The sequence below is a fragment of the Pteropus medius genome, unplaced genomic scaffold (genome assembly GCF_902729225.1).
Source record: "Pteropus medius unplaced genomic scaffold, Ma_sr-lr_union100, whole genome shotgun sequence".
Classification (NCBI taxonomy): Eukaryota; Metazoa; Chordata; class Mammalia; order Chiroptera; family Pteropodidae; genus Pteropus; species Pteropus medius.
Window position 1 is genome coordinate 1,755,572 of NW_024352789.1, and position 10,348 is coordinate 1,765,919.

At 60.4% G+C, this 10,348-nt stretch overlaps 1 protein-coding gene and 1 pseudogene across 1 annotated transcript; both read left to right on the plus strand.

Annotated features, from left to right (window-relative positions):
- The first annotated feature begins 7,722 nt into the window (after positions 1-7,722).
- On the plus strand, positions 7,723-7,841 carry LOC120592288 (uncharacterized; annotated as a pseudogene).
- Positions 7,842-8,430: 589 nt separating this feature from the next.
- Positions 8,431-10,086, plus strand: LOC120592182 (protein S100-A12). Its single transcript, XM_039849749.1, has 3 exons — positions 8,431-8,584; positions 9,259-9,420; positions 9,873-10,086. Exons 2-3 carry the CDS (start codon positions 9,283-9,285, stop codon positions 10,011-10,013), a joined length of 279 nt encoding a protein of 92 aa, XP_039705683.1. The 5' UTR covers positions 8,431-8,584; positions 9,259-9,282; the 3' UTR covers positions 10,014-10,086.
- Positions 10,087-10,348: the final 262 nt, after the last annotated feature.

Below are 10,348 nucleotides of genomic sequence, written 5' to 3' on the forward strand. Positions count from 1 at the left end.
GCCCCTCCCTCCAATGAAATGCTGCTCAGATTAACTGGCTTTTAATGCTAAAGGTGACTCACTCCAGGCCCTCGGCTTTTGCTTGTAGAAGACTAATCACGGAGGAAGAGGTGACAGCTCACACCCTTGTTCCCTGACCAAGGCTTTAATTGCAGCTGGTTTTACTGTCAGCTAACAGGATTACAGTTAGGACGTAAAATGGGCGGGAGGGGACAGCCCAATGACCAGACACGGGACGGGGCCTGCTGCGCAAGGGACACAGTCGCTACCTTCTCGGTTTCCCTGCAGGCTCCTCCGGCAGCCCCCAGAGAGGCCACCTGTCAGGAGCACGGTGCCCCCTGCACTGTGACAACGGGGCCACGTGGGTCTCCCTGGGGGCACCTGAAAGCCAGTGGCCGGCCCGAGGCGAACAGCAGCGGGAGAGGGTGACGGGGTTAACGCGGCCGCAGGACGCCCGTGGGGCGTTCGGGGACAGAACAGGGGAGTACGGCCAGGCCAGAGCTGGCGCGTGTGCGTGTGTGTCCGGGGCACGTAGGGGGACACGCCCCCATGTCCTCGACCCTCCCCGACAGCGCTCCGTGGGACCGGCCACCAACGGAGTCTTTGGGGAAGATTTGCCACGATGAGTCTGTTTGTCTTTAGTGGAAAGTCCGAGGGGTCTGCCGGCTCTGAGCCTGCTGGGGCTCTGGGTCCTGCTGGGCTGGGGGTCCTGCTGGGGCCGTGGGGTCCTGCTGGGGACCAAACGCCAGGGGCTGGGTCCCACAAGTATGACTGCTGTGGGGTCCTGCTGGGGGCCCATGGGGTCCTGCTGGGGGGTCAGCATGGGGGGACCGTGGGGTCCCTCACAAATGGTCCTGCTAAATATGGGGGGGCCAAAATGGAGGCCTGCTGGGGGCCGTGGGGGCATGGCCCAGCATGCTCGCGCAGTTGCCCCACAATGATGGCCACTGGCTGAGAAGAATCTCGTTGGGGCTGAGCCAGCAGCAGTTGGCACCGCGTTCATGGCTCGGTGGGGGCGGTGGCCCCACTGGCCCTGGTTCCCGGGAGAGGGAAGTAGGGGTGACGGGGGTGTCACTGGCAGGTCCACGAAGGGGGCGGCTGGGGATCGTGCTACAAGACTGTGCGTGTGACAGGAACCAGTGAGCAGAGGCAGACGCGGCTCGCAGCCTAGACCAAGGTGATGTGGTTTCCTGTTTCCTCAGCTATGGAAGAACAGGGCAGGGGAAGTTGAGAAATAAGTAGCTGGGCAGGAAGCCCTTTGCAACCCCCATGCAACCCCGGGCCCATGGAAGAGGCTCCCCAGCCCAGGCAGATCGGCCTGCTGAGATTTCCGGAGGGTGACCTGCTGAAACCCGCCTCTCCAGCCAGGCTCTCCGCCCGGGATCCTGGCTTCAGCCTGGCTCCTCACGGCTGTGACAAAGACGCTAAAGGCCATGGAGAAACCTGGAGTTGGGCGGTTACGCCCAGCAGCTGAGCAGACAGCTTATTCCAATGGGAAGGACCTCCTCAGCCATCGCCCTGCTTGGGAGCCAGACCCCAGCCTCGCTTCTGGCCTCCTGGGGGACCCAGCCCAGCTTCAAATGGGCCAAAGAAGGCAGGGGACGCCCCAGGCACTAACCGGGCCCCCGTGGGGTGTCATTGCCAAAGGAAAAAAGCCATCTCAAGCCCAGAGAAAGACAAAATGGCCATGGCTTAAGTGTTTGTGCTCATGCCGGGTTCTGTCAGAACGAACCTGCCCCGGGCACCCCTCTGCCCAGGGCTCGCTAGGCCGGGCGGGCCCCAGAGCCTGGGCTGCTGCGGGTTTTTTTTTCCTGGTGTGAGCAATCCTCCAGACAATAGAGCAGGAGGCTTGGCATTTTGATTTCCCTAAACTCTTAGGTGTTCCGGGAACAACTCCCGGCCCCTCCCAGGTTGGGGAGACTTCACTCCATCCTTAGGGGCCGTAGAAGGACCCTCGAGAACCATTCCCCGATTTGCGAAAGCGCGGCAGGAACCGGGGGCTCGGGGCAGGGGCACGGACCTTCGGCAGCCCGCCCCGCTCTCGGCGGACGGAAGCCGCCCTGTCTCTGCGTTTCGTCACCCGCTTTGTCTGTCCTTCTGAGTTACGGTTCCTCTTGCAGAATTTTTGGGACTGTGCCCCGGCCAAGCCGTGAGGGGCTCAGTTCTTCCCGTGAAGCTATTCGGATCTCTGCGGGACGACACGCTCGCTGGCCGGTAGCCCTGGGTTTGCTCTGGTGGCCGAGGGGCCTTTCCCACTCCTGCCTCTGGGACGGCCCAGCTCGCGGCAGGATAGAGGGGCCACGCTCAAGGACTCGGAGACATCGGCCACTCCGCGTCCCCCCCTCCAGGAAAAGGCTCAGAAACGTAGGGATTCACGCGCTGAGGCAGGGGCCGCAAAGGTCCTTTTTGATGTACTTCTCTCTTCCGTCATGAATTCCGGGTCTCGCGGAGAACGAAGTCGGTGACAAATTCGGAAGGTGCTTTACCTGCCTCCGTCTCCTCCAGGACGTTCTGCCGTCCAAGGCCCTTGAGACACGGCTCGTCCCAGCGCTCACGTTTGACAGTCGACATCTCATCTGGCCCCACAGACCAAACTCCCCATACGGTCACAGCTACCGTCGCAAAAAAGCAGCGAGTCCAGTTCCGGGGGCATCGACTGACCCGTGAGACGGCCGGGTGTCTTCCGAGGAGCCCCGAAGGCAGCAGCCGCGTCGTCGGCCGCCACAGCCACGCGCGTTTTGTTTGCCCCGTTGGTTTCTCGTCTCCACAGCCCCTACCAGGGGGAACCCTGGTGTCTCCTTCCCCGGCCGAGCGCTCGCACAGGCGGGGGGGTGGGGGGGTCTGGGGATCCGTTCTGCTCTTGTGAACGGGGGTGAGGGGACGGGGGGCGCAGCCAGCGGCAGCCTCTTTTCCGGTTGCTTCTATTTGCTCTAGGAGCTGGTGCTGAAGACCAGGCATCTCATGTCTGCAGATGGCGCAGGTCCACCGGGCACTGGTGTCCCCCGGGGAGCGTGTCCGCTCCTGTGCATGTGTCCAAAGCACCGGGAAGGCGAGGGGCAGAGGGGCTTCCGTCGACAGCTCTCACGTTCCTGTGGCTTCTTGGTCACGTAACTGACTTCAGGACCTTTCCCTGGCTGTGGGTGTGGGCGGGGCGGCTCTCTCGGCCCCTGTCTCCGGGTGATTCTTGTCCCCCTGTGGGTCAGCAGTGCCCCGGCTACCTGCGCACGGGGGTCAGAGGTCAGGCGTCTCGATGCCATTGCCCAGCAGAGCAAAATAGCGCTGCCAGCTCGGAAACACGTGTGGCAGTCCTGTCACCGAGGGTGCCGTTCCTGCTGGCCGAGCGGCTCATTGTATCTGCCACTGTGTGTGTATGTGTGTGTGGGGGGGCGGTCTCTGTTATAAGCCCTCCTGGCCCCCAAAAGTCTCTGCAGTCCTTTTTAGAAAAAAAAAAACAAAACTCAACAGTTTTATTGAGATAAAGTACACATACCACACTAGTCACCCAATTAAAGTGTTTTGCCTTTCTGAAGATAGTCAGCTTTTTCCAAAATCCGTCCTGTGAGAGCGAGTCATGGTGTCGTACTGGAAAGCAGCTCACTGCAAGGGGCAGGGGGTTCATCCTGGGGCACCGGGAGCCCCGTGGTGTGGTGATCACTCCCGCGGGCCCACAAAACTGGGTGCCCACCGTCGGAGCTGGGCGCCTGCCCCTGGCTCCAGTGGAGTCTCTGCTGGGCCTGGGGCTGAACAGCTCATTTCAGGCTCCGAGCCAGTGGAGCGGTCACTTAGATCTAGGCACAGTGTGGGCGGACCCCCAGACCACGTCTTCACCCATGGGGCGCTCGCCTGCCGGGTCACGGGCTTCCCCAGTTCTGCGGTCCCGCAGGCTGGGGTGGGGGCCCCGCCTGCCTGCTGGGGAAGCGGGCTTGCTGTCCTCGTCCCCTGAGGTGGGGTGCAGGCCGACTCCCCTCTGGGTGCCCGCCCCTCCTGTGCTCGCCAGCCCGGCTCTCGGGGATGTAAAGGCAGGCTCGTGGGATGGGCTCGGTCACGGCAAAGTGGCCGTCTGTCCCACGGGTGGAGCGAAAGGGTGGCCATTCCCATCGTTTCAAGACCCTCAGGGCTGTCTCAGAAGCAGCCCCTCCTGGACCTTCGGAGCGTCAGCAGGTCCCGCTGGACGAGGCGCTGGCGGTTCTCGGGGTCCCGGCCTGGTGCCTGGGCCCTTAGCCTCCTTCTCGGGCACGCTGTGTCCCTCGTGCTTTGGACGAGAGCCGTCCCCTCCCCTTCTGGAGCTGGCCTCAGGGACCGCATGAAGCCGGAATCCCTGAGCGCAGGCCCCTGTGTGACGGCGCCTCAGCCTGGCCGGGCCTGCCCCACGCTCCCTTGGGCTCTGGCCCCTTTTCCGGGGGCTGTGGGGCGCAGGACCTAGCAGCACTGGCCGTCTCTCCAAGTTCCTAGGAAATCCCCTGGGGCCACAGAGCTCTTCACAGCTCTGGGCACGCAGGGCCTGGCTTCCTCCCCACCCCACGGTGGTGGACGTGCTCCCCGCACGCACCCGTGGAGGCCCCGCGGGGCGTCGCCCTCCCTTCTCAGATGCCTGCTGCTCACATGCTCTCCTGCCAAGTTCCCAGGCCTCTCTGGGACACCTGCTGCCCGGAGGCCGGCACGTCATCTCCTGTCAGCCACCTCACTGGCCCTGCTGCCCCCCCGAGGGTTGGCTCGGAGCCACAGGTGGCCTCGCTCCCAGCCCCGTGCACCCGGGCGCTGTGGGCCAGCCTCTCCTCCTCCTGGAAGGGGGTCAGTGTCTTCAGAGACTCAGAGACTGAGGGAGAGATGCTAGGACATCATTCTCGAAGCGCTTGGCAGGCTCGCCTGGGGCCCTCAGACGATTACCTCCTCCAGCCAATAAAACGTTCCTTATTTTCCTTCTCTGCTCTCTGGGGTATTTGCCAGCCACCTGGTGTCTGTCCAGGAGCCTGAAGGCATCTGTAAATGCACAGGTTTTATTTATGGTTTTATTTCATCTCATGATAAACTTACGTGCTACGGATAGGTTTGTTTCAAGACTTGTCTCGTGACCATTACTGTTTAGTGGGTGTAAAGTGACAGTTACACAGATGAGTAAGTTCTGGACACCTGCTGGTCCTCATGGCGCCTGGAGTTTGCCAGGATTGTGCACTTACACGCTGCTCAAAGGGGGTTGATGTCATGCGAAGTGTTCTCACCACAGAGAAACGAGCGTAGCGGAGGGACGTGGGCAGCTCTGGAGGTGACGGCTGTGCTGATTACGGCAGAGGCGGGACACGGGTCGCATGTGTCCAAACTCTTCCGACCGTGCACTTTCCGTAAATCGATTACACCTCGACGAAGCTGGGAAGAAACAGGTGTTTTCACTGAGAGAGGAAGAGGAAGCGGCGTCCTGGACCGCCTTCGCCAGACCCGACTGCCCGGGTGAGCTCAGCCTCGTCCCACCCCGTTGACTGACCTGGAGGAACAGAGCGGCCACGGTGCTGCGCAAGCGGCATGGAACCCGGAATACCGTCGTGACATGATTCACGGGTTCGGGGTGGAACCCCACCTCACCGTCTCGTTTCCCTTGCCCGTCGCTCATGCACCTACCTGCCCAGCTCCTCCTCCTGCGGCCTCCCCACCCCTGAGCTGCCGGATCACCCTGGGCTTCCTTGCTCCGTTGCTGGGGTCTGCTGCGCTTCCACGCGAGGGGACAGCTGCCTCCCGTGGCTGGAGGCGTGGCCTCTGAAGCCCGTCTGTGCCGTGTTAGGGCTGCAGGGTGGTCTGGTCCCATCCAGGCCTCAGGGGTGCCCGTGGGGGACGGGGGGCCCCCCCGCTGCTTTCAGACCAAGTTGCCATGGTAACAGGGCTGACCAAACCAAAGCATGGGAGCGGGGGTCTGTGGGATTGGACGGAGGTCCCCGGGCTAGACTCGAACAGGTTTCATCGCGGAGGCCTCGATAACCGCTCCTCGCCTTGGTGCCTTCGTCGTGATCACCCTCATCCACCTTGGTAGCTCTTTCTAGAACTGAGGGTGAAGCCTATATGTACTTAGTTGAAACAAGAAGCCAGGCCTGCGGGTCCCTTGCCCTGACACCTCCCCCGCCCCCGCCTCGCCAGGCGCCTCTTCAGACGGACCCTCCCCAGACTGTAAGCTCGGCGGGGTTAGGACAATGTCTGTCCTGGTCACGGTGGCCTCCCCAGCAGCGGTTGGCAAATACAGGGCTGGGAGGCGTGTGCCCGGGGCGGGGGTTGGGGGGAGGGAGAGGAGAACCCACATGGGCCCCCCTCCCTCATCATGACTCAGAGGCCAGGGCCGGTCCCAGGCTCCCTCCCCACCTCCGGCCCAGACTCTCCCAGCCTTCCAAGCGATGTCACCTTTGTTTCCTCTGTCCTCGTTTGCCTGGGGAGGCGGGCTTTAGAGAGGGTGCCCCTGCAAGGGCAGACTCGGGGCTGACCTGGGGGCGAAGCCGCTTTGGTGGGCTGCCGCCCCGCCCCATCCGGCCACCCCGCCCTGCCTTCGACTCTGCTGTGCCCCCCACCCCCACGTCTTGACTGTGATTAACAGAGCAACACGGTAGCCACGAGTAGTACTTTCTTAGGGTAACTTTTAATTTCGATGTAATTTTGATTCGATGTACTTTAGTTTGATAGAATTCCAAACTTACGGAACAGCTGCAAGCATAGCACAAGAATCTCCCACGGACCCTTCACTCTGATTTGCCGGCTTAACCCACCGTTTCTTCACGGTGGATTCACAGCGACCCTTTGCAGTCACCTCGATGTGCTTGTCAGGATGGTTCCAGGGTCACGTCCAGCGCCCGTCTCCTGAAGGGGACGGCGTCTCTCCCGCCTTAGAGCACGCATCTGTTTCCAGTCGGGTTCCAAGAGTTAGAACGGATTCATGTTTTCAATAGTTAAAATGTTTTCTCATGAGCTAAGTTCTCCGCTGTTGTCACCGTATTTTGACGACTTTATTCGGGGAGCTGCGAAAGCAAATCTGTATCGATTTGGCTCAAAATTTACTAGAGAAGTTTGTCTCTTGTGTGGTACGCTATCGCTATTTGTCCGTAGTGACTTTGGATGCAGCAGTATTTTTTTAAAAATAAAGCCATGGATTATTTTTTAGAGGAAGTTGCAGGTTTACGGAAACTCGAGCAGGACGGGCAGAGCCCCCACGGACCCCGCGTCCCCCACGTCCCGTTGTCAGTGACTCGCACTCCTGTCGTACGTTCGTGACAATCGTGGGTAAGGGCGAAAGAAAAACAAGTTTGAACCTCACGCTTGCCTGTCTTCAAGCCCTTCCTCACCAAGGGTCACAGCTGAGCCTCATGGCGACCTGACCCGGGAGCTAAACGAGGCCATAAACGAGGCCAATAAGAGGACCACCCAGATGCAGAGGTCAAGGGCTTGCCCCAGGGCCCTGAGCTGACCCTGCCCCGCTTCCCGGGGAAGGAAGAGGTTCAAAGATAAAAGAATTTTTAAAAAGATCGGTCAAGAATTGACTGCATCTGAAAAAAAACCGGGAGAAATATATCAGGGCCCCAGAGAAGATTGTCTACGTCTAAAAATTATGCTTCTGTCCAGACCCCTCCCTTCCCCTGCCGGACGGCCTGTCGCCTGTGGGGCCGGCCGGAGACCCAGGCGAGGGGCGTGCAGAGCAGCGTCCGGCACGCTGCGAGTGCCCAGGGCACGCTCGGTTTTAAAAACACGTACTTCGTCTATGGCCGTGCCACCCCGAGCACGCCGGATCCCGTCTGATCTCGGAAGCTCAGCAGGGTCGGGCCTGGTCAGGACTTGGATGGGAGACCACCGAGGAAGACCAGGTGCTGTCGGCGTAAAAATAAACAAATAAATAAAATAAAGGATTATAAGATGACAAGGTCCTTGCAATCTGTGAGGTCGACCAAGGGTCGCCTCGCCGGAAAAAAACAAACACAAAAAAAACGCGGGCTTTATTTTTCAGAACGGTTTTCGAATTAGAGAAAAATCGAGATAACATGGAAGGTTCCTGGATGCGGTTCCCGTATTAGGAACACCTCACGCTGGCGAGGGACACGCGTCGCAATTCAGGAACCACTCTCGGTGCCCGATTATTAACTAAGTCTCACACTTTGTTCAGATTTCCCTGGTTTCACACCTGCCCCAGGCTTACGTGTTCGTTCACCTTGGCGGTTTTGCCATAATTTTCTTTGCTGTGACAGACGCGCTGCAAGCGCCTCTCCCTGCCCTTTATTCCAGGCAGAGCCACCCAGGCAGTGGCCCTGTCCCTCTAGCCCTGGATTAGGAAGCAGGGGCCGGAGCTGGACCTGCAGGCTGGTCCCCGCCCGGGCCGTGCGTGGGTGGGGGCGGCTGGGGTTGAGTGGGGTCGATGGGTGCAACCTCAGCTCCCGCGGTTGCAGCCGAAGCCACAGGGCTGGAGCTGCTTTTGCGGAACAGAGCGCCGTCCGGAGATTGCCTCAGACGGTGAATCAGGGTTTCCTCACTCGGCGAAGGCGGGAGCGCCTAATAAAAGCCTCCTGGACCCGGGGCCGGCACCAGTGCTGACTTCTTGCTACAGCTCCACACCTGTGCATTGCAGGTAAGCGTCCCTTCTCCAGCCGAGCCTGTGGGGAGCGGGGGGGCGGGGGGGACCCAGGGTGCTGGCTGTAGGTGGCCCCGATGCAGGCTGCTGGAAGCCACAACCCTCAGCTTGCTGGGACTCCTCTGGGCTGACTGCATTTAAACATTTTCAATTTTAATTTTCGATTACAGTTGACACACAATATTAAATTAGCTTCAGGCGTACAACGTAGTGATTAGACACTCACGCACCTTACGACGCGAAGGGCCGGCTGCATTTTCGACCCAAGGAGACCAGCTCTCGCTGGGTTACATAGACCTAGTCTCAGGACTCGGGGAGGGTGAAGGTCGGGGGGATGATGAGTGTCTATAGGGGAACCGTGGCCAGGGGACGGCCTTCCGGGCAATCACAGGCCCCTTCCCAGGCGAGCCTGAGTGAGCAACGCACTCTGGGCCGCATTGCCCAGGAGGCGTGGGGACACAGAACACTGGCCTCGAGCCTGATCCTCTTGAACCTTAGAGAGACTTCCTCTCCGTCCAATCCACCAACGAGGCGTTCCCCATGGATCGGACACAGAGCAGAGAGGTCACAAAGCCGCCGTCGGGGAGTCCCCCCTCCTCCAGGCTTTGAGGCAGAAAGAGAGGCGAGCGCGGTGGGGGAGGGTGCCTTAGACCTCCCTCGTGTCCCCGCAGCGAAGGTTAACTCAGACCGGGAAGATGACCAAGCTGGAGGAATACCTGGAGGGCATCATCAACATCTTCCACCAGTACTCGGTCAGGGTGGGAAACTTTGACACCCTCTCCAAGGGGGAGCTGAAGCAGCTGATCACAAAGGAGCTCGCCACCACGATCAAGGTAGGCCGGCGCAGTCGGGGGCACTGGCCAGGCCTGCGGGGCGATGGAGGGACGAGGGCGGGTTCGGCTCCAGGTCCGGCACCCGAGGCTGTTCTCCCCTTGTGGTTGGGCGGGCCCCATTCCTCTCTCTCAGTGACTCGCCCTGTCCTGTCATCTCCGGCTGGAGCTGTTTCAGGCCTCAGTGGAGACAGGCGGGGCGGGGAGGGGGTCGGGTTCCCTGCTACAGAGCATCTCCCTCCGCCCGGGGCTGGCCGAGGCGTGGGGGACTCCAGGGCGGCTCCACCGCGCTTCTCTCAGTCTTCTGCTCCGTCGCACTTGATTCTCCAACAGCCGTTTTGGCTACTGGATCAATATTCCTGGGCCTCCCTCCGCTGAGCCTCGAGGGACGAGGGGCCTGGAGAAGGGGGGCGGGGAGAGTCTGAGCTCGCTGTCTCTGCTGCCCCCTCCCCTAGAACACCAAAGATCAACCCACCATTGACAAGATATTCCAGGAGCTGGATGCTGATCGAGATGGGCAGGTCAACTTTAATGAGTTCGCGTCCCTGGTGGCCCAGGTGCTGAAGACCGCCCACGTTAACATCCACAAAGAGTAGTGCGCTCCGAGGCGCTTTCCCCAGCCGGGCCCCCGAGCAGAGCGAGAGCTAATAAATGTACCCTTGACAAGTTCTTGACAGCGTCTGTGCGCTTTTTATCTTTCCGTGCCCATGGCCCCCAGACTGAATCGCAACGCACCCCTGCCATGCTGACGGGTCCCCCGTGGACCCCTGAGACCACCTACTTGTTAAACGTTCACGACTCGGGCATTCATTTCACAGACTCGCCGAGCGTCTGGGAGAGCGAGACACAAAAACGCAAAGCTCCTGTCCCCTCGGGGAGACAGAAAGGAGGAGGGAATAGAAAATAAATAGACAAACGAATAAAAGTGTAT